The 25293-nt window shown below is 31.3% G+C and overlaps 2 protein-coding genes across 3 annotated transcripts; both read right to left on the bottom strand.

Annotated features, from left to right (window-relative positions):
• Positions 1–32: 32 nt before the first annotated feature.
• LOC126853664 (uncharacterized) lies at positions 33–509 on the bottom strand. Its single transcript, XM_050599599.1, has one exon. The coding sequence runs from the start codon at positions 507–509 to the stop codon at positions 33–35; it is 477 nt and encodes a 158-aa protein (XP_050455556.1).
• Positions 510–20791: 20282 nt separating this feature from the next.
• Positions 20792–25293, bottom strand: LOC126850620 (fumarate hydratase, mitochondrial-like). Of its 2 annotated transcripts, none has more exons than XM_050593794.1 (7): positions 25130–25293; positions 22832–22969; positions 22550–22747; positions 22135–22417; positions 21782–22044; positions 21293–21682; positions 20792–21126 (listed from the first exon to the last, which is right to left on the bottom strand). In XM_050593794.1, the coding sequence occupies exons 1-7, from the start codon at positions 25157–25159 to the stop codon at positions 20998–21000; spliced, it is 1431 nt and encodes a 476-aa protein (XP_050449751.1). In that variant the 5' UTR covers positions 25160–25293; the 3' UTR covers positions 20792–20997. The 2 variants fall into 2 exon arrangements, with proteins under 2 accessions (XP_050449751.1, XP_050449760.1); XM_050593803.1 differs by lacking the exon at positions 25130–25293 and adding an exon at positions 23085–23180 and having other exon boundaries at positions 20793–21126.

The following is a 25293-nucleotide window of genomic DNA, read 5'->3' as shown; positions in this document are numbered from 1 at the left end:
GTTTAGTCCTACATTGTGGCTGAATTAGAGTGTCATTCAAAGCCCTCATTGTTCGGTCTGATGTTAATTTGATTAAAATTGGAGTGCAAACGGCCAGGTTGTCCTGTTCGAAGTATCCTGAATAGTAGGCATCCAACAAAGTAAGTTCTCCTAGAATTAATCCTGAGCCACCTGAGTCTCTCGTAGTAGGGCGTAATATGCATGTCTGCCTTCACGTTAAAAATAAATCTGATACAGGAGTTTATGGCTCTATGGAGTTTTAGGTTATGCTTAGTTGTCATGTCCGTGTAAGCTGCACAGCAATAGTCAACGTGTGGGTAGATTAACATGGTTACAAGCTTGGATCTAAGAACTTCCGGTAACAAATGCTTGCAAAGCTTTAACTGATACAGTATCGAGTGAATCTTGTTCGTCATGATGGTGACCTGCTTCTCCCATGACAGAGTGTTCGTGATCGTCACTCCGAGGTACTTAATAGATGTTGAGTATTGTACGGTTGACTTGTCCATTTTTATTTCAGGAAGAACAGTCAGATCGATAGTCTTGATGTACTGCAACCCATGACTTTTGCCTGCGTCTTCTCAGAGTTCAATATAAACCTGTTGGTAGTCGACCAGCCAAGGATTAATTGTCCTGGCATTAATGTCCTCATTTAACATTTGAATAGCATCAGGCAGGTCCCTAAGAGCACAGTGGATGTAAGTTTGGAGTCGGCGTATAAATTATATTTACAGTGCCTGAGCACAAGCCCAAAGTCCGACAGGTATAATGTAAACAATAAAGGACCCAAAACTGAGTCCTGAGGCACTCCAGCCCCAATACGAGACAGAGACGAAAACACGCCCTTCGTCCCGTCCCTAATAGCCTGAGTCCGTTTTGTTAGATATGAATGCATCTACCGTAATATACCATCTGAGAAATTCATCAATTTATTAATTAAAAAAAAGTGATCAACCATGTTAAAAGCCTTCGAAAAGTCAAAGAAAACCGACACGGTAACCATCCTTCTGTCCGCTGCGTGCCTAACCTCGTCCAGCAAATATGTCTGCGTTGAATTGTTATTCCTATATGCTGATTGACACGGATCATAAAGGCCAGAGTCCTCAAGATATTCCCGGATATGATCATAAACCATACACTCAAGCACCTTCGACAAAGCAGGAAGAATTGAGATCGAATTGAGGTCGATAATGCTACACTGATCGGATTTTTGATCTTAAGAATAGGATAGATAAGAATTGATTTCCATTATTCCGGAAAGACTCCATATGTCAGAGAGAAGTTGAATAAATGCTCCACAATGTACTGTTCATCGCGAGCCTCAATAATCTTAACGAAATGCCGTTTATTCTAACAGTGTTAGACCTAGCTCTAGCGATTACTCGCAATGGTTGGCGGCGTAACATATTTCTAATGAAGATCCTCATCATTGAAATCTCCCGTGAGTAAGTTCTTAAGAGAATCACCGCACACCAGATCAAGATGTCCCCCATAGTGTCCAAAGAGTTTAGTGAGTTCCTCAACAGTATGCGAGAGGCGCAAAGAGGTTGTAACGTCCTGCCAATTTTAAAAACTATATTTTAGCTAGTAATTAAGTATCGCTTTTATCTTTGCAAAATACCTATAGAATAATTATGTAATCCATTTGCTTTTATTTTAATTGTTAACTAATTTTATTAATCGCTTATCATTCTAGTTCCATATGGTTATTTAGCCTAAAAACCGAATATATTTTAATCATTTAGTAATAATAATAGATGGCGCAAGGAATTGAGAATTCCTTAGATCGACGAATCAGAAAGCATTATTTAGAAATAGCTAGCTGTACAGCAGTGACTTTCTAGAACTAACCTGCTGATTACTTTAAGAACGGACTTGCAAGTAAGTTTCACATTCGATAATATCGATACTAATATCTAACTTTTAAGATTTTAATATTTAATCATACAGACAAATATATATATAATAATTACTCACTCTTAAATTGAGGAGTAAATGCGCCGTACTTTATGGAATCATAAAACGTATATAATAATAATTTGTTGACTATGATTTGTTGAATATTTATAATTATTTTATCCAAAACATCACATATAAAACTTTCAATACTATATTCAATACAATTATACTTTATAAATAATTAAAATCATATTAATTAAAACAGGTTATTATATAATGCGCGAATGCTTCCATAAAGAAATGATTTTAATAAAATTAATATGCTTTATTGTAGTATCGATCAAGCGACCATAAATATAAATTTAAGAGGCTTATATTCTATGGAATCATAAATTATATATATTATATATAATACATATAAGTTATCTAAAATATCTATTTTTTTTAAACTATAGAATGCCATAACTTTATATAAATTGCCAACTTATTATCAGAACTGAAATAAATAGAACAAATGATTCCATAAATTAATAAGCATAAATATTAACTATATTATTAAGGATTTTATATTATAAAATATTAATTAAGCTGAAAAGAATGCGCATAAGAGGCCTCATATCAGTGAAACCTGATATTGCGAGCGATAAGTCGAACGGACTCGCGACGGCTACGACCACGAGCGCCGAAACTTAATAGGCAGATAAACATATCGATCGACAGTTCTCAGAAGAATTGTTCAAAATCTTTCTTCTCGGAAGTCCTCCATTGAATCATCCTAAGAACATTCCAGAGCGCAACGCGTGATCTGCACACGGCCCGAAAACCCTTTGTTTCGACAGTATATAAGCCGGCGATTTCGAACCTTCAGAGCAATTACGAGGTCTTCAAGCATTCGAATCATTCATTCTTACATTCAATTGAAAAGTCTTCAAGCATTTATTCTTAGTTAACATTATTCATTACTAATTCATTACTATTTCGTACAAGTATTCGCTCCGTATTATTCGTTTATTGTTCGCGTACTATTCACTATATCATTTCGATTAATATAATTGTTATTACTGTCGATTTAGTGTTAAGTTGTGTAAAACTAGGGAAATAATAAAACAACTTTGTGCATACGTCTGTGTACTTTTATCCGGCCTACTTCATCTACAACCGAGGTCTTACAGGACGAAAGAAGGGCCTAACAGAGTACGACCAGAACTTGAACAGAAGGAAGGATTTTTCTGCCATATCACGGTAAGTACTTACAATTACTATAAAACCCCGTCTTTCCATAAATATTAGAAACTTTATTTGAATTGACTGACAACCCCTAACATCATTCAATTACCTCTTCATCTTCTAAATAATAAGAAATCCCCTGTCAAGCATTAGCAAGTGGCTGACAGTTTCCAGTCAGTCAACTTTAATCTATTATTTTAAAACACACCCATAATATCAATACTAAGTAAGATTTATAAATTCCATGCCAAATATACACTACTGTTGTCATTTGAACCTGACTTAATCTTGCAACACTTTGCTCTTTTTCCCGAAAATCCATCGTTGCCGAGCGCTTATGGTGCCCCTGGCGACTCCCTCCCTTTTTCCTAAATTTTAACCTCGTTGCCGAGCGCTTATGGTGCCCTGGCGACTCTCTCTTTTTTTCCTAAATTCTGAATATAATCCTTAAACGTCGTTGCCGAGCGCTTATGGTGCCCTGGCGGCGTTTCCTATCGATTTAGCAACCTACCACAAGAAATGACAACAGGAGATTAAATTGAAATCAAATTTATTATCTAATTTTCTGAACACAACCCAATCTTTGAACCTAGTTGCCGAGCGCTGATTACAGTGCCCTGGCGACATTACCCATTCTCCCTAAGATTCCATCGTTGCCGAGCGCTTATTACGGTGCCCCTGGCGACATTCGACACCTTTCTAAACCTTCTCTTTCTATCAGAAATTTAGAGTCATAATATAATCAAGTATTGATATTAAATAAAAGACTTTATTCCGTAGACAATTCTCTTAATAAAATAAATTCGCTCTAACTAACTCTCTATCATTTAATGTCCACAATTTATTAATTACTCTTAATTTCTATTATCATATTCCTTTCCGAATCTTAATTCTCTAACTTTTGTACTATTTCTAATTAATATATATATATATATATATATATATATATATATATATATATATATATATATATCTTAAGTAATAAATCCCTTGCATATGGTGAACCCGCAATACAAGCAGGCTTGCCGTAAAAAACGGCACCATAGATCCGGCATAAAGAAACGCGTCAAATGCATTTCTAATCTATCTCAGTTTAAACATTTTACTAATAAATCAAAACTTCGTATAATATCTTGTAAAAGAGTTTTTTTCTCTCTAGCCCTTATAACTCGCCTGAAATTCTCTCATAGATTTCATAAAGACATTCAAAAACATTCACCAATAAAACTTCGTAATAAAATCGATTTAACTAATAACGATCTCTATCTAATAAGTGACCCTACTGGCCTATTCACGTATACGCCAGAATTTATATTACTAAACCAATTATATCAAAATATAACACATGTTAAGGAAAGTTATCAACAAAATCTAACAATTCCTTCTCATGTTACGTCTCAGCGACGCTCTTTCTCTCTCTGTACCTCAGTTAGTGAGAAAAAGATTGCTCTCTACTTTTATAGGGCAACCGGCTATACCCCAGGGACGCCGAGAGCTAGGACTAATTTAGTGGTTCTAGGGGAATGATGCAGGCGCGGAACTAGTTGGTTATTAGGAAGTTTCACTAGGTATTTTAGGGATATGGACGCAACTAGGTATATGTAATTCGAAGGTTAATCAGGTTTAAAGAATAGAATTTTAATATTATAAAATTTTAATATTATAAAAGAAAGATATCGATTATGGTTGCGTTTTATGGCAAATCCGCTTGTATTGAGGGTTCACCATATGCAAGGGGCTTGTTACTTAAGATATATATATATATTAATTAGAAACCGTAAGAGTTAGAGAATTAAGATTTGAAAAGAAACATTATAATAGAAATTAAGGATAGTTAACAAATTGTGGACACTAAATAATAGAGAGTTAGTTAGATCGAATTAATTTATTATGAGAATTGTCTAAGGAATAAGGTCTTTTATTTAATATCAATACTTGATTATATTATGACTCTAAATTTCTGATAGAAAGAGAAGGTTTAGAAAAGAGGTCGAATGTCGCCAGGGGCACCGTAATAAGCGCTCGGCAACGACGGAATTTTAGGGAGAATGTGTAATGTCGCCAGAGCACCGTAATTAGCGCTCGGCAACTAGGTTCAAAGATTGGGTTGTGTTCAGAAAATTAGATAATAAATTTGATTTCAATTTAATCTCCTGTTGTCATTTCTTGTGGGAGGTTTTTAAATTGATAGGAAACGCCGCCAGGGCACCTTGATCAGCGCTCGGCAACTAGGTTTAAGGGTTATATAAAGAATTCAAAAAGAAAGGAGAAGGTCGCCAGGGCACCGTAAGCGCTCGGCAACTAGGTCAAAATTTAGAAAAAAGGGAGGGAGTCGCCAGGGGCACCATAAACGCTCGGCAACGATGGATTTTCGGGAAAAAGAGCAAAGTGTTGCAAGATTAAGTCAGGTTCAAATGACAACAATAGTGTATATTTTGCATGGAATTTATAAATCTTACTTAGTATTGATATTATGGGTGTGTTTTAAAATAATAGATTAAAGTTGACTGACTGTTGACTGACTGGAAACTGTCAGCCACTTGCTAATGCTTGACAGGGGATTTCTTATTATTTAGAAGATGAAGAGGTAATTGAATGATGTTAGGGGTTGTCAGTCAATTCAAATAAAGTTTCTAATATTTATGGAAAGACGGGGTTTTATAGTAATTGTAAAGCGGGGAGCACACACTTTTGCATAAGCGCATAACCATAAACATAAAGAAATTGATTGGTCCACAAATATATGCATAAGGAAATGAACCAATCAATTTCCTTATGCTTATAATTATGCGCTTATGCAAAAGTGTGTGCTCCCCGCTTAAGTACTTACCGTGATATGGCAGAAAAATCCTTCCTTCTGTTCAAGTTCTGATCGTACTCTGTTAGGCCCTTCTCTCGTCCTTTAAGACCTCGGTCGTAGATGAAGTAGGCCGGATAAAAGTACACAGACGTATGCATAAAGTTGTTTTATTATTTCCCTAGTTTTACACAACTTAACACTAAATCGACAGTAATAACAATTATATTAATCGAAATGGTATAGTGAATAGTACGCGAACAATGAACGAATAATACGGAGCGAATACTTGTACGAAATAGTAATGAATTAGTAATGAATAATGTTAACTAAGAATAAATGCTTGAAGACTTTTCAATTGAATGTAAGAATGAATGATTCGAATGCTTGAAGACCTCGTAATTGAATGCTCCGAAGGTTCGCAATCGCCGGCTTATATACTGTCGAAACAAAGGGTTTTCGGGCCGTGTGCAGATCACGCGTTGCACTCTGGAATGTTCTTAGGATGATTCAGTGGAGGACTTCCGAGAAGAAAGATTTTGAACAACAATTCTTCTGAGAACTGTCGATCGATATGTTTATCTGCCTATTAAGTTTCGGCGCTCGTGATTGTAGTCGCGAGTCCGAATTATCGCTCGCAATATCAGGTTTCACTGATATGAGATCTCTTATGCGCATTCTTTTCAGCTTAATTAATATTTTTTAATATAAAATCCTTAATAATATAGTTAATATTTATGTTTATTAATTTGTGGAATCATTTGTTCTATTTATTTCAGTTCTGATAATAAGTTGTTTCTGATAATAAGTTGGCAATTTATATAAAGTTATGGCATTCTATAGTTTAAAAAAATAGATATTTTAGATAACTTATATGTATTATATGTAATATATATAATTTATGATTCCACAGAATATAAGCCTTTTAAATTTATATTTATGGTCGCTTGATCGATACTACAATAAAGCATATTAATTTTATTAAAATCATTTCTTTATGGAAGCATTCGCGCATTATATAATAACCTGTTTTAATAATATGATTTTAATTATTTATAAAGTATAATTGTATTGAATATAGTATTGAAAGTTTTATATGTGATATTTTGGATAAAATAATTATAAATATTCAACAAATCATAGTCAACAAATTATTATTATATACGTTTTATGATTCCATAAAGTACAGCGCATTTACTCCTCAATTTAAGAGTAAGTAATTATATATATATATTTGTCTGTATGATTAAATATTAAAATCTTAAAAGTTAGATATTAGTATTGATATTGTCAAGTGTGAAACTTGCTCGCAAGTCCGTTCTTAAAGTAATCAGCAGGTTAGTTCTAGAAAGTCACTGCTGTACAGCTAGCTATTTCTAAATAATGCTTCCTGATTCGTCGATCTAAGGAATTCTCAGTTCCTTGCGCCATCGATTATTATTACTAAAAGGATTAAAATATATTCGGTTTTTAGACTAAATAACCATATGGAACTAGAATGATAAGCGATTAATGAAATTAGTTAACAATTAAAATAAAAGCAAATGGATTACATAATTATTCCATAAGTATTTTGCAGGGATAAAAGCGGTACTTAATTACTAGCTAAAATATAGTTTTTAAAATTGGCAGGACGTTACACTCATGATCTAAGCTCCCAATTAAAATATCAATTAACTGAAAATCATTTGAACATAGATGAATACATTAGATATTTAGATACATAATCAATATATTTCTTTTATTATAATATTAAAATTCCATTTTTGAAACCTGATTAACCTTTGAATGACATATACTTAGTTGCGTCCATATCCCTAAAATATCTAATGAAACTTCCTAGTAACCAACTAGTTTCGCGCTACATCATTCTCCTAGATCCACTAGGTTAGTCCTAGCTTTCGGCGTCCCTAGGGTATAGCCGATGAAAGCAGGTTGCCCTATAAAAATAGAGAGCAATCTTTTTCTCACAAACTGAGGTATAGAGAGAAAAAGAGCGTCGCTGAGACGTAACAAGGTACCCCTGGCCTTGACGAGTTCTTGATGCCTTAATCTGTCCCAAACCTCGTTTGCACTGCCTGCATGACTGAAGGCATCAATGTAGAAGGTACTCTTGGCAGATCGTACAAGACTCTGTGTCTCATTGCGTAGAAATGTGTACTGGTTATAGTAATAATCAGTTTTATGCCTCCGCTAAGCTCTTCTGGCCATATCTCTTCTGTGCATGGATATCCACTGTCAATCATGGCGCCGGCAAGTTTATGAAGTACCGTCGTTTAAGCGGTACATGCAAATTAAATATTTCAAGCAATTTAGCATTGAAGACTTTAATCTTTTCTTCCATATTATCCGTGATCAATAAGTCAGTCCAATCGATGTCCCTTATGTCAGACTGAAAGGCAATTGCATCGAAACCACGCCAGTCTCTCCAGTCAACACACCTAGCTCGACATCACTGCAGTTTGATCCCGTATTTGATATAAATAAAATCGTGTGCTGACAGGAACGCAACTCTCTGTTGGCCATGACTCATGAGCTTATCAGCATCGTCAATGATGCACAGATCCAAAAAAGTGCTTCCTCAGGTAGTGTGTGGACGAAAATGGTACTAGATATAGGCTCGATGCAGAGATGAAGGTGCTAAACTGCTGACTATCAAAGGTTTGGTTCATGTCAGCGTTGAAATCACCGAGAATCAGCGAATGCTTGTAATCTACTTGGAACTCCAAAAATAGCTGAAAAACTCATTCAGATAGCCAGTATTTAGTGAGCGGTGAATCACTGCCAGCAAGAACTTGGACATATCATCAAAAGAGATTTCCGCCATTATGAATTCAGGTTTGTGAGAGACCCATCAGATCCTCCCAGGATAGAAACACGAAGAAAGTCCGATATATAGAAAACCACTCCCCTTCCCGTAGGGAAGGAAAAAAGTAAAGAGGGAAAGGGAGAGAAGGGAGAACAAAAGGAGGTGTGCGATGTAGCTTTCTGGAATAGGGATAGAAAACAAGGATAAAGATTTTTTGCAGAAGGTTAAGGGATGGGATATAATAATGATGTTAGAAACATAAATAGAAAAAAAGAGATGAGAAAAAGTAAAGGAGAGACTAGCAAGAGAATTTTCATGAAGAGTGTAGATTGCGAAAAGAAATGTTGTAGTCCAAATAGCTATAACCGAATTATTATTAATATTAAATAGCTTAAAGAGATATTTTTTAACACGAGTAGCGAGGTATTGCGAAAGGCGTGTAAGGTTACCAGCGCTATACGAAACGCTGACGAAGCGAGCCGAGGCTAAGCGATTGCGAAAGGATCGAACTACCGGAAATGCAAGGAATTTCGATCGAACAATCTTAACTTGCATTTCGGCCTAATAATTCAAAACCAGCGATACAACCATATATGGTCATGTCGCTAACGAATCCCCTCTAAAAAATCAACCAAACAGGAGACAATAAAAGATACCACCGCGAATACGCGGCGGGCAGTCGTAACTATCAATTCATATCGGGCAGTCATTCCTATCAATTCATATCGGACAGTCATTGTTAACGAGTGATATTAAACAGTTACCGCGATCAACCTGACACTTGTTACTCAAGCAAAGCTACAGCTATATCGCGACCGTGACCGTGATATCAGGCTCGAGCCGACGTAACCCTATATTGTGATACGCACAGCTGTGAAGGAGGACGACAGGCAAAAGGAAGCGACTCGATATAGAGAAATAAAAATTGTTTATTCAAACAAAGGAGAAATATATTGTCCCCCCATTTGCCGGCTCCTAACCCGGTCCTCGGCTCCCCAGCCTTGGTGGTGAATCCCAAGAAATCCAGTGCCTCCTCGCGAAGCACAACAGAAAGAATAGAAAGGGAAGAGCAAGGGAGGGAATGCTAATAAGAATTAAAAAAACATAAAGATAGAGGAGGGTAGGGAAGAAAAAGAAGAAGAAAGAATGGTAAGGTAAGAGTAGGGGAAAAAACTTAGAGAATAATAGGTATATACCCAGATAGCCAAGTCTGTAAGATCACGTATTGGAAATTGTGCACTACATATTATGTTAACAGAATTTTGACAGCAATTGAGCATGATCTGCCGTTTTAATTAATTTTGACAGAAATACAGCAAAAAACAAACAGTCTCTGTGTCATGATATAATATAAAAAGTGCTGCAAAATTTAAGCAGAAATTTTCAATATAAAAACATTAGATTTTAAGCATTGCATGTTGACACAACATATCAATTGAAATTAAATAAAAATTGAACATAACATGATACATCATGCTACGTCGACAGAATATCATCAGAAATCGAATTCATCTGCAAGCACGACGTAATAGCAGAAATGCTACAAAAATTAAGCACGGTCTGCCATTTTAAAAGATAACAGCAGAAATACAGCATAGTCTGTTATCATAAATCAATAACAGAATCATATAAATCTTAATATATGTTATATCAAGTTATAGTTCGTTCGTTTACTATGACGTATCTATCTCGTATTCAAGTTTCTGTTACAAGCAAATATAAAGATTGGAAACCATGAGAATAAGATTAAAAATGTGTAATGGTTTCTGCGTATAAGATGCGGCGACGCAACAAGCGTTGCCGTATTCTATGTCCTATGTAGGAGTCATAATATCTATTTTTATCAATTCAATTTTTAAATTCATCTAACAAAGGACTCAAAATATTAAACTAAAAGTTTGAAAACTGAATCAATAGAAAATTGATTGTTTCAAACAAAATAAGAGTTCAATTTCTATACAAATCTTAAAATTTATGAATTATTAATAAATTAATCATTTATTTAAATTTATATATTTAATTAAATATTTAAATGTGCCAATATTTAGTTTTTATTGCATTTATATTAGTAATTACATTTTGTAGGTGTGTTTTCTTTATTGTATTTTCATCGTCACATCGTGATAGCAGACAATGTTCAATTTCTGTTATGTTTCTGCCGTGATGTTGCAATGGCAGGCCATGCTTGATTTCTGCCACATTTCTGCTATGAGATCTGATGTGGCAGATTTCACTTGATATTTTACATACCTGTAGTCATGAAGAATAAATAATACTCGATTTTTACTTAATTTTCTCTGTTATATTGTATTGGCAAGCCGTGCTGCCAGAAGTTAAACTTAATGGGGACGCAGCAGAGCGGAATCTGTTGCAAAGTCATAATTGAATTTGCTAGCATACTGTTAGCATTTTGCTATATGGGTATGTAAATGGGGACATGGATAGGAAGCTAAAGAATTTGAAATGTTGGATGGAAAAAGGGAGTAGTATAAACAATAATCAACAAAAAGTCATGATCAAATTCTAATTTATGTTTGCTAATTACAGATAGACTGCTTGCATGCATTTTTATATTATTAAAATGTTCCTTGACCCGGGTGCCTAAGTGTCTTTTTGTCTGGCCAATATACGAAGCGCTACAATTCTTACAATTTATTTTATAAACAACCTCCGTTCTGTTGTTAATAGGCAATCCATCTTTGCCACGTTTAATCAGTGAATTTAATTTTTTAAGTATCTTGTAGACCACTGTAAATCCCATATTTTTAAGCAACCGACCAATATCGTCACTCAAGCCTTCGACAAACGGTAGTGCAATGTAGGAGGGTTTGTCTGTACTACTTTCCCCATTACCCGGAATGCTATTTCCCCGATGTTTCAAAAAATTAAATCTCTCATAAATATAACGATTTATAACGTGTGTCGGAAAACAATTATTAAGTAAGATCTGCTTCACGACATCAATGTTTTTTCCATGAAACTGATCGTCAGACAGTAAAATAGCATGGTCAACGAGATTAAAAATGGTGTTCAGCTTATATTTAAAAGGATAGTTCGAATAAAAATTTATGTATCTATTGGAACAAGTAGGTTTTCTATACCAGTTTGTTAAAATTTTTCCGTTGGAACGGATAACACTGGTGTTCAAAAAATTGATACATGAATCTGACTCTATTTCATGCGTGAATTTTAAACGTTGGTGAACTATTGAAAATCAAATTAATCTTGTCAACCTTTGCACGTGGAACAATAGCAAAAATATCATCTACGTATCTATAATACACAGAAACCGCAAAACTAAGTAAACTCAAACAATGTGTCTCCAAATCATCCATCACAATATCTGCTAAAATAGGTGATAACGGAGACCCCTAGAGACTGCCAAAGATCTGTTCATAAAACTTTCCGTTAAAAGAAAAACTAGTCGAATCGAGAATAACTTCCACTGCATATAAAAATTGGGGCAAATTAAATTTTGTGGTTGGAGCAATGTCATTTCAACGTTTTTCGATAGCGCGCAAAACTAACTCTTTAGGAATGTTAATAAATAATGCAGTAACATCAAGTGATATCATTATTTCGTCATCATTAATAAATTTCTCTTTCATATCAGCAGCAAATGACCAACCGTCTTTTATGTGAGATTTCGGTTGCAAATTCGAATTATGTAAAATATCATGTATGTACTTCGATATATTATACAACGGACTGCTCAGTGACGATACAATGATACGTAATGGAAAACTAGTTTTATGGATCTTTGGCAATCCATAACATCGTGGCAAATTCCCGTTTGTGATGTTTAAATGTTTGTATGTGGTCTCATCTATTAAGCCATTGTCACGCCAAGATTTAATAAGTAAATTAATTCTGCAGGTTAACTGTCTACTTGGATCTTTGTTCAATTTTTTGTATGTAGATCAGTCATTTAATATATATTCCATTTTTTTCAAGTAATCTTTTTTATCCATAACCACTGTAACGTGGCCTTTATCCGCTCTAGTGACGAAAATATCGTCGTTATTACGTAAAAATTCCTTACAAAGAGAGAACCCTTTAAGAATATATCTGTCTAGATGGTTAATATGTTTATTCTTACATAAAAATCTTTCGAGGGGATTTGCAATTGAGATTCTAGTTATTTCGATTAATTCATTCGAAATATGGCGGTGGTTTGCTTCTAAATTTTTTACAGTCTCAAGTACAATGCCAATACGATCCTTTTTATGGGATTGCTGTAATGGTAAGCCGAAATTATCACCCAGACTTAAAAGCTCAAGCACCCTCTCCGGAACATTCTTATTGCTAATATTTACCAACCATCGTGAGTTGTCTATATTGTCGAACGGATTAAAAACTGTGTTGTGTTTAGAGATCAATTTGCTAAACTTTTTGGTTAAATTATTCTTAATTCTATGGTTAAATGCTAAAATTTTATGTTTGTTCAAGTAAAAAATTTATTTTTTTGACTCGAACAAACATAAAATGTTTTTGACTGATTTATTATATTTTTTTCAAACTGTAATTACATATTACACACAAATTTCATATATGTAAAAAAATTTTATTATAAATAAAAATTGTTTTTGTTATATATACATATATATATTTTTTTTTTAGTTTTTTTTAAACAAAAAACAAATATGGAAATCAAGATTATGAACAAATGGAAATTGGAACATTTGATATAAGAGCATTTGACGCCGTGTAATTATTTTACTGCAGTAATGTTTCTGTCGGCTTTTTAATCAACACATTAACTTCTTAGTTAAATCAATATCATATTTTATAACAATTTAGAATTAAAAATAAACTTTTCACTGCAGAGCTTAATAGATATTTATCCAAAAACACAAAATGCCAAAACACAAAAAATAAATTTTGAGCATTAAGAATAAAAGTTCGACCAAACTGTTTCCAAAACTGTTTCTTGTGTCTTTGTGTTCTCTTCTTTGAGAACACAAAGACACAAGAATTATACATATTCATATTTAGAGATTATTTAGAGTACTCACACATTTTCGCGTCAATGAATAATATTGAATCATTTCATGGATCGCTAGGCGATCACACGCTATCATCATTTTTGATGTCTTACTATTAAATTCTGCACATTTTCAAAAGTATATTCTGAGAATATACGAAAATATACGAAAAATAATATACTGTAAGAGATATGAGATTTATATGTTATTCTGAGAATATACAAGAAATAATATACTGTAAGATATAATAATATACTGTAAGACTGATATTATAAGTATATTCTGACAAAAAAAGGGCGCGTGTCCCGGGAAATAGAATTTAATGAAACTTTGTGACATTGTAGTACACTCCTAAAACTCAATTCTGCAAAGCGACAGGGCACACTTCTCAAGCGTTTTCGAAAAAAACGCATTTGAAAATTACGCCAGTATATCGGTAACTTTTACGCTTATTCATCGAAGCTATCGTGATCAAGTGAGCATAGCGGTCTAATACGCTGGAGATCTAAGTTCGATTCCTGGCAGGATTCTTTTTTTATTTATTTTTTTTTAAATTTGATTGCAAATTTAAAAAAAATGTTATTTTCAGCCTATTATAATTTGTGTTATTAATTATTTAATTAATTTAATTTAAAATTTTTTAATTAAAAGATAATAATTAATTGATGAAATATATAATAGATGAAATAACAAATAAATAAATTGATGTGTCGATATAAAAATAGTCAAATTTCTGAGAGTTTATCAATTACTGTTAGATACGTTTTAGGGAAAGTTTCGGTGTCTGTGAAGATTTAAATTGTTTTTTTTTTGTCTTTTAATGTGTAGGATTTCAGGGATTAATCATTTATGTAAATATGGTTTGTTATTTAATATTTCCACATCATCCCATTTGAAATTATGACTAAAATAGATTCTGTGATTGGTTATAACAGAGTCGTATTTTTGCGGATGTGATTTTTATGCTCAGTTTTATGTTCAGTTTTATGCTCAGTTATTATACATGGATATGACAGTCAAATCACTCTGTCAAATAAGCCGATCACAGTACCTCTCTTTTGACAAAAAAAATGATTCGACAAGAATGTAAATATCTCCCTGAAAATGTAGGTTTGTACTAGTCAAAGGACAAGAAGTTGTTGTTCAAAATCATGATGTCATCCAAAAAATTAAGTCGATTCTCTTTTCTAATCTCGATAGAGAATTGTAAGCGTGAGTGGGTGTTGAAAATGTCAAGAATATTAAGTAGAGAGGAGGGGGCTGCTAATGCAATGCCATCCACATATTTAATGTAAAATGGAGTAAATTTCAGTGAATCGAGATCTTTGGTTTCTAAGTATTGAAGCACTATAACGATAACGGAATACAGAGGTGAATCCATGGGGGTGCCGGCTGTGAGCACGTTGTTAGCGCTGTAAGCTTGTTTCGAACCGCAACCTAAGAGATGTACACAAGTAATCGTCAGGCCTGCCGATATCGGCCTACCGCTTTCCAACGCGCTCATTAGCTCACATATTTTAATTAATAACGCAATAATTATTGCGAATTTTGCAAAATGGTACAGGACTTTTCGACTCAGTTTGGTCAAATTTACCTCCACTTTTCGTTTGGTCAGTTACATTCCGGCACCCTGTATATACATCTGTATGAGCAACTTCGAAATCAGAAGTATGTATTGACCATGTTTAACAGAGAAAACCATTCAATAGCAATCGAAATGATTGGCTCTTACTTTTAGAACAAATCAACCTCGGTTAATAAGATGATAACTAAGTGCTTTTATAATTTGTTTAGTATTTTTAAATTAATTTTTAATTTGTTGCATCATACGCACAATTCATTTCGGCTAAGGATTTTCTGTCATAAACATTCACTGTCTTAATAATAATTCTGTTCACACAATTTGCGCTTTCTGCTTATAAAAAATTTACTAGATGCGCGCATTTTGAACTTAGAATAATTTTCTATCATACCATTTCTATCATACTATTCGCCAAATTCCGACTAATGAATGAAAGACAATAACGTTTGCATGGAAATAATAGCTGCGTTCAATAGAGAAAGCACTTATCATTTTGTCAACACTCGACGTTGATTTGTTCTTAAAATAAGAGCCAAAGGATTGCTACTGAACGATTTTTCTGTTATATATGGCCAATATATACTTCTAGCTTCGAGATTACACGTACAAATCATGTATAATCAATGCTTATATCTTTATCATCGAGTTCTTGTATAAAAATAAATCACAGATTTCTCTATTACCGGCCTTTCCATAACAATTATATTATTGTATTTTTATAATATTATAATTTTATAATTTTATAATTATTATAATATTGTATTTTTGTAGGACACTTACATATTCAGTCCGACAAATAATTGAAGACAATTAGAAAACAATATTTGCAGCCAATGAAAAAATATTCGAGACACGAGTGGCTGCTGAGTCGGGACTCGAACCGAGTCTTTTGCTTTCTCGGTAACTGCTCTTACTACTGAGCTATTCAGACTTCATACTTTATACCACTTTAACGTAGTTTATATGACTTCAAAGCGATGTTGAAATCTTGCTCAATGGATGCAATGCCGACTGCCATGGAAAGATGACAAATTGTACGTCTCCGAGAATGTAGCAGTCCAATCGTATTTAAATGATTGAAAATTGGTGTCTGCTCAATGGCTTGATTCGCCATTGCGATGAGTTTTATTCTCGTCATCAATATGTTATACTAGACCGCTAGCACATATAAAATTAATATAAAAAAGATAAAATATAATTGCAAAGATAATCATATATAAAGTGGGCAGAATTCGATATGCTATGTCTCTTAATAAGGTGAAATAATTAATATATATCTTAAAATAAAAATAGAACAGTGAAAAAATCAAGTATACATAAAATGCATATATAAAAATAAAAGAAATATGTTAATCAAAATAACTTGTAGGCTGATATTCATAGTGTGTTATAATCAAGATCGTCTTAAGTGTGATTTTGGATTTTGGATCTAAGATCCCTTTTAACCAATGAAATGGCCGCATAGTATCTTAAGATTTAAGATACTTGAACTTAAATATAAGAACGAACTATAAATATCAGTCGTATATAGTATACTTGGCTACCCAATCTATATACTACTTCAATTAGGCATGTAGACATTCTTATATCCATTTTTGTATTTTAAGTATCACTGTTAGGGTCATAGCATATAAAAAAAAACTTAAGTAATAAGACTTAAAATGTAAGCAAATTGACCAATTACAATCGAATAATAAGGCATCCATACTGAAACTTAAACAATGCTGAAAATTTTGTATAGATAAAATTCTTAAAATCTTAAGTCTTAGGCCGGTATTCATAGTTAGTTTATATATTTAAGATCATCTTAAAGCCGGTCACACACTTTCCATAATCGTAATCGTAACCGTAAGGATTTGACCAATCGCATTGCTTAATTCGGCTATAGCAACGCGATTGGTCAATTTGCTTACGTCCTTATGATTACGACTAAAATTTTTTAACGTGCAATAAGCGGGGAGCACACACTTTTGCATAAGCGCGTAACAATAAGCATAAGGAAATTGATTGGTCCACAAATGTATGCATAAGAAAATGAACCAATCAATTTCCTTATGCTTATTGTTATGCGCTTATGCAAAAGTGTGCTCCCCGTTTTACGTTACGGTTACAATTACGGTTATGGAAAGTGTGTGCTCATAATGTTGGCTCATATGGAAGCCAAAATGATGCAAATATATTTTTCGAATCAGAATTTGGAAAACATTTAAAAAAAGAAAAATTGAATGTGCCAAAAAGGAAAGTTAGGTTACCAGAAAGTAATCAATCAACTGAATATTTTTTCATTGGAAAAGGATTTTCGTTATCAACAAATGTTATGAGACCTTTTTCGGGAAGAAATTTAGACGAAAAGAAAAGAATTTTTAACTATAGATATCACGTGCACGAAAAACAATAGAAAATGCTTTTGGAGTTCTAGTATCCCGTTGGAGAGTATTACAAAGATCCATATGTATGCAGCCTAATATTACATATAAAATAATTTTAAGCACAATGTGTCTTCATAATTTCTTAAAAAGTTGCGAAGAACAGCAACCCGCAACGAATAGAATTTATTGTCCTCCAAATTTTATTGATAACGAAAATAATGGAAATGTAATATACGGTGCTTGGAGAGAAAACGATATACGAATTCAAAACATTCCACCATGTAATGCTCGTCGAGCTACAATTGAAGCTTATGAGTTACGAGATAAGCTTGCTTATTTTTTGACTCCAAAAGGAGAGATTCATACGAACTGCAATACGAATATATAAGAAAAGGACAAAAAAGCGAAATATTTTAAGAGAACTAATGTAAAGGACAAGCTTTAACATTAATATAAAATTCATATTAAAAAGTCTCTCTCTCTCTTTTTCTCTCTCTCCCTTCTTCCATCTATTCTAATTTTTTTTAGATTTATCTTGTAAAATAAACTTATTTATTAATAACATATTATAAATAATTATATAATTATTATTATTTTATTTATATTATATTATTTAACATTTGCATATTTTTTATCACATAATCACATCTTATAATCATTTTTTACATTAAAATGAAAATAAAAATAAATTTTAGTTGTTCATAAATAAAAGTAAACTCACAACAATTATCATTATATCACATTAAAAATAAAAATAAACTTAGTTATATTCATAAAAAAACTTAAATTATCATAATTGTATTAATTAAGTATATTATTATCATAATTGCATTAATTAAGTATATTATTATCATAATTGCATTAATTAAGTATATCATTTTTGTAAATAAACTTTGGATAATGAATAATTCATGCTATATTTTTGGTCTCTTGTAGTACTTATATGAGATCAAATAAGACTAAATTTTTTAAAAGATATATAACCTGTAAAAAAATATTTTTTATTATATATATACAAGGTGTCCTAGACCACACGTACATCTCTTTTCTTTCAAAAACTAAGCATTTTAGAGAAAAATGTTTTGAACAAAAATTGTAAGGTTTTGAGGGAAACATAAGATGGTGTCATTGGTTTGACCTTGGATGGCATCGTTAAGGTCCAGTCAAGGAAATCTTTAATTTCTTAAATGGAATTATTTATTTTTTATTGCATATTCTTATAGCTTATGTCGAGAGCTTTCCAAAACACTATAATAAAGTATTTTTTTATTAAGGATTTTTTGAGTTATTTTATATCTTAATCTGATATATTTTAGTATAAAATATAAAATATAAAATATAAAATATCTCGAAAATTATTTAGTGTTTGATAATTGTATTGTAATACTTTTATGTACAAAATAATAAGATGAATCAAATGGTGTAAAGAAAAAATAAATAATTGTTATAGAAAAATATATTGCAAATAATTACATACTTTTTTTTAAAAACAATTATTTTCTGTACATCATTTGATTCATTTTATTATTCTGTACATAAAAGTATTACGTTATAATTATCGAAAAATAAATAATTTTCGAGATATTTTATATTTTATATTAAAATATGTCAGATTAAGATACAAAATAACTCAAAAAATTTTTAATGAAAAAATACTTTATTATAGTGTTTTGAAAAGCACATGAGATAAGTTACAAGAATATGTAATAAAAAATGGGGGTTTCCATTTAAGAAATTAAAGATGTCCTTGACCTTAACGATGCCATCCAAGGTCAAACCAATGACACCACCTTATGTTCTCCTCAAAACCATACAATTTTTATGTTTAATTTTTAAAATGTCGCCAGTAAATAAATTAATAAACAAGTGTTTATACGACCAAACTGGCAATTTATTGTTTGATTATTATATCACGACGTTTCGACCATATGGTTTTGGTCCTTATCAAGTGAAACTAAAATTACAATACAATAAATAATGATAGTCATGTTACAAAGAAAAAAATAGGATTAAGCAACTTACGTTATAATTAAAAAGTAGAAAGAGAAAAATCGAAATGTCAAACTGACATTGTGTCAACCACTATGTTTGGAATACTGAGATCAACTAAACGACCTTTATTAATTTATCGTATATGTTGTTTAAATTCTCTGTATCTTTTTGGGAATTAATAGTGTTGTCAAATTTTTTAATAAAAAACATTTCAGCTATTTCTCTCTTTCTTACATGTTTTTCGTTATGTAGAATATCAGGCGTTGACCAATCGAAGTCATGATCAAATTTTAATTTGTGTTTGCTAATTACGGATAAATTACTTTCGTGCATTTTTATATTATTACAATGTTCCTTGACTCGGGTGCTTAAGTTATTTATTGTATTGTAATTTTAGTTTCACTTGATAAGGACCAAAACCATATGGTCGAAACGTCGTGATATAATAATCAAACAATAAATTGCCAGTTTGGTCGTATAAACACTTGTTCATACAATTTTTGTTCTAAACGTTATTCTTTAAAATGCTTAGTTTTTGAAAGAAAAGGGGTGTATGACACCCTGTGGTCTAGGACACCCTGTATATATATTGCAGATAAAATACAAAATTTAGATAAAGATGTTCAATCAGATGTAAAGAAAGGGGAAAAGAATGGAGAATAAATTTTTAGAATTAGTAGCTGCAGAAATAAAACAGCTTCCGGAAGACGAACGTAAAAAAAAGAAAAAGGAGATAATTAAAATTAAAGAGGTATGTAAAATTGTATATGTAAATTTTATTTTATTTATATTATAAATTATATATATAATATTTTATATATATATATATATATATATATATATATATATATATATAGAGAGAGAGAGAGAGAGTGTGTCCGCGTGCGTGCGTGCGTGCGTGCGTGCGCATGTGTAAATTAATAATAATATATATAAGTTAACAAAAATTAGTTTAATTAATTAATAATTAAAAATTTAATCGTTAACTGCAAATAAATTAATTGTTTTAAATAAATAATCATAAATAAAACATAATAATCATAAATAAATCAGTGAACTATAAATATTATTTTAATTAAAACTACAAATATTGATTAAGCAATTATCTTTATTAAATTTAATATTAAATATATAATGAATTATAGAGAGTCTATATTATTAATACTAATTTTGAATATGAAGATAAAATATATGCAAAAATATATGCAAAGTATAAATATTTTGTTCTGTTGTACATCTATTAATGTTTCTTCATATTAGATTCTATTGATAAAAAATATGTGCCAAGATGAACAAATTAGAGTTTTTATTCCTAATAAATATTTTTAGCATGAAAATTATTTCGGACCAAGCATTTGTTCAGGTCTAACCCACTGATCAAACTGTTCCGCCGTTATTCCATGTTTTAAAGCAGATTCTCTTAATGTAATTTTTTCTTTATGCGCATACTGAGCAATTACACCAGCCTAAAATAAAAAATTATAAATATTTAATAATTAATATTTTTATAAAAATATTTATTATATATTTTACAAAATTATTTATTATACATAAATATAAAAAAATTTTTTCTTTACATATTTATGCAGAAAAATATAAATATAAATATATAAAAGAGGAAAAAATATGTACCTTATCATAACCAATATATGGATTTAATGCTGTGACAAGCATTAAACTTTCATCAACATTCCGTTTTATATTTTCAATATTTGGAACAATACCTTCAATACAATTTTTTACGAAATTGGCGCAAACATCACCTAAAAGCCTTGCGGATCTTAAAGCATTGGCAATGATAACCGGTTTAAAAACATTAAGTTCAAGCTGACCATTACTGCCACCGATAGTTATCGCCACATGATTACCCATTACTTGACAGCATACCATAGCCACTGACTCACATTGTGTAGGATTCACTTTTCCAGGCATAATAGAACTTCCAGGTTCGTTTTCTGGAAGAGATAACTCGCCTAAACCACATCTGGGTCCACTTCCAAGAAGTCTAATATCACTTGTGATCTACATAGATTATATCCGTGTAGAATATAAAGATATCCGTGTAGAATATAATTTATTAAAATATATGTTTTTGTAGTAATTATATATATAAATATGTACTTTCATGAGAGAAACAGCAACTGTATTAAAAGCACTATGTGCTTCGACAATATCATCATGCGAAGCCATAGCTTCAAATTTATTTGGAGCAGGAACAAACGGTAAACTAGTGAGTTGCGCGATTTTTGCAACTGTCTTTTCCGCAAAACCTTTTCGTGCATTTAATCCAGTTCCGACTGCTGTACCACCGATACCTAATTCATATAATCTTGGAAGTGTATCTTTCACTCTCTCAATACCATTTTCGACCTGCATAGCATATCCTTTAAGACAAAATTAAATATTTTAATACATTTGCGAAATGTTAAAATTAATGAAAATATTTTGCATAAATATTTTGCTAAAATTTAAACCTGAAAATTCTTGACCCAATGTTAATGGTACCGCATCTTGCAAATGCGTTCTACCAATTTTTATAATGTTTTCCCATTCTTCGCACTTTTTTCTTAACGCTCTACACAAACATATTAAGCCTGGGAGTAATGATTTATGAATCTCTAAGGCAAGAGCTACATTCATAGCTGATGGTACTATGTCATTGGTACTTTGTGACATATTAACATGATCATTTGGATGCACAGGTTTTTTTGAGCCAAGTTCACCACCAAGTATTTCTATTGCACGATTGGCAATAACCTAAGCATTTTTAAATTTTCTTAATAAAATAAACATTTTATGATAATTTCAATAGTCTGTAATATACTAATTTAATAATAATATAATAATTAAAATTAATTTATAATAATTAAAATTAAAATAATATTTAACCTCGTTGGCATTCATGTGGGTTTGTGTGCCTGATCCAGTTTGCCAAATAATTAGAGGAAAGTGATTATATAACTTTCCATTTATTACTTCATCTGCAGCTTGACAAATGGCATCGGCAATTTTAGGGTCCAAATCATACTCTTTATTCACAGCTGCAGCAGCTTTCTTTAGTATACCCAAAGCAACTATTAGCCTGAACTGGAAAATTATTTATACTAATTATATCAAATATAAAAAAAATTTTAAAAATGCATTTAAATTTATAATATTGCTATTTCTTACAGGTATACGCTCATATGTATCACCAATTGGAAAATTTACTACTGTCCGAAGAGTTTGAATACCATAATATTTATCTGCAGGTATTTTCATTTCTCCAAATGAATCTTTTTCAATTCTATAACTTTTGCATGTCTGCTCCTGCATAATACATATAATTGTTTATAATAATAATATTAAAATATATTGTGTGTGTTATGACATATTGTTTATAATAATAATATTAAAATATATTGTGTGTGTTATAACATATTACCAAATTTATAATATTCATATAAGAATTAAGTTGAAACTATCCACCATTATTAAAATTATGTAAAAGATATTGAATATATAACCATGTAGTAACAAAAACTTTTAGACGAGTCAATAGAATGTAGAGGTCTCTAATATCTCAAAGATGATAGTAAAAGGATATGTAAATGCACAAACATATATTATTAGATATGTTCATATACGATTCTTAAAAATGTGCGAATATAATAAATTTAAGATTTAAATCAAATCGAGATTTTACTAAAAGTTGAGACTAGATAAAATTTTTAATGTTTATTCTTGTATAATATAATCGAACATCTGTACATCTTTCGAATGCTTATATATTATTATTTATAAGTTATTTTTAGAATCTTAATTTGAATTGCTAACATTCTCTTACTCCTACCATGCACTTGGATATACTTATGACAAGAAATTTTATATTCGGATACACATATAACAAGATACTTTCGGAATCTCGATTTAATTCTTATGAAACTTTCCCATATTATTCGATTCGATATTTGCAGATAATCTATTTATAGTATTTATACAAATATATTTAGTACCAAATAATTTTAAGAGTATTATATATATATATATATATATATATATATATATATATATATATATAGCACATGCATAATTGTTATTTTAGTTTTATTGGACTATCTATATTTAAATGTCAATACATATATCACTCTTAAAATTATTCTGTATTAAATATATTTGTATAACATCATAGTGGTAGTTTTGATTATCTGTAAATATCGAATTAAATAATGTCAAAAAATTTCTTTGAAATTCCGAAAGTATTTTGTTATAAATATATATCCGGGTAAAATTTTTTAAATTTTTTAAATATATATATATAAAACTTACGAGATTATATAATTCATCAAAGATAAAAATAAATTAATATATTATACAGCGTGATTATATAATTTCGTAAGTTTTTAATAAAAACAATATGATACATAAGTTTTTAATAAAAACAATATGATACATACATATTTATGTGTCAATCTTATCAATATCACTTTTATATAACTCTGAGTTTTATGAAAAATGCTAGAATATTTTAAAATAGAAAATTTTTCCATTTTTTTTAGACAAAATTTAATTACTAAGCAAATTAGATTATATAAGAAGATTAATATTTTTCAAAATAATTTGTACCTTATTATTCATAATCGAAGTGGATGTATATAATCTTAGTGATGAACAAGCCGTTAACTTTTTCAAATGGCTCAAGTTGTTTTTAGAGAAATGGCATTTCAATATATTCAATATCATCTTTTTCTGACAATTTGTGTCCAATTTAATGAATATTAAACCAAAGACTAAATTGGACTAAATAAATAAGACAAAAATTATAACGCAGACTGTTTAATGTCATGAACTTAGTCATGAAACATATAACGAGTTGGTCGCCTAGACAGCGATTTTGAAATTTTTTATTATTTCCTTATTCTTATTATTTCTATCAAACTTTTTACAAATCACAATCACAGAATGATTTTGGGATAAAGTTCCGAAAAGTACTCATCCCCGATTTTTTTGAAACTTAGTATTCTTACGTATTTTAACGCACTGATTACGAATATCATAGTGAAAATTGACGACTACTTGATATTCATGGTAAAAATTATAAAAAATCCATAAAAATTATAGTTTTTTACGTTTATCTCAGTAAATACAAAAAAATAATGATAAATGTTTTAGACAAAAGTTTTAAATCTCACAGAGATAAACATTTTAGATTCTATACATTTTCACCGTACGAATAGTTTTCGAAGAAATGGAGTATAAAGACAGTAACAGCGTTAACATAAAAATCCTAACTTTAGAGTGTTTTTCAACTATGAGTCCCCTCGCCTCTCACAAACCGGGGTACTTTTTTGCACACACACACACACACACCACACACACACACACACACACACACACACACACACGGAGGGAGGATATAAGGGGGAGCCGAAGGCCCCCTCCCGCACCCATCCCGTCGGTAGGCAGGGTGGACCTTGCTTTACAACTTACAAAATACATGCCACCAAGTTGCAGACCCATGTGGAACTTCGCTTCGCGTGGAAAAATGTATGTGTGGGAACAGTAGGTTCCGCCTCTCTGCGGGGGGCTCCACTATCATAAAACTAGACAAATAGGTTTGCGTGAAACCTTTGCGTGGAAAGTTGCAAACGCAT

Source organism: Cataglyphis hispanica, chromosome 1, assembly GCF_021464435.1.
Source record: "Cataglyphis hispanica isolate Lineage 1 chromosome 1, ULB_Chis1_1.0, whole genome shotgun sequence".
Taxonomy (NCBI): domain Eukaryota; kingdom Metazoa; phylum Arthropoda; class Insecta; order Hymenoptera; family Formicidae; genus Cataglyphis; species Cataglyphis hispanica.
This window is presented reverse-complemented; position numbering and strand designations above follow the sequence as displayed.

Bases quoted from the DNA above. Each gene is read 5' to 3' on its own strand.
- LOC126853664 (XM_050599599.1), bottom strand. From the start codon at position 509: ATGGACAAGTCAACCGTACAATACTCAACATCTATTAAGTACCTCGGA.
- LOC126850620 (XM_050593794.1), bottom strand. From the start codon at position 25,159: ATGGGTCTGCAACTTGGTGGCATGTATTTT. The intron at 22,748-22,831 runs GTAAGAAATAGC...ATAATTTTCCAG, and splicing joins ATACATATGAGCGTATACCT to TTCAGGCTAATAGTTGCTTT. The intron at 22,045-22,134 runs GTTTAAATTTTA...TTTGTCTTAAAG, and splicing joins ATTGGGTCAAGAATTTTCAG to GATATGCTATGCAGGTCGAA.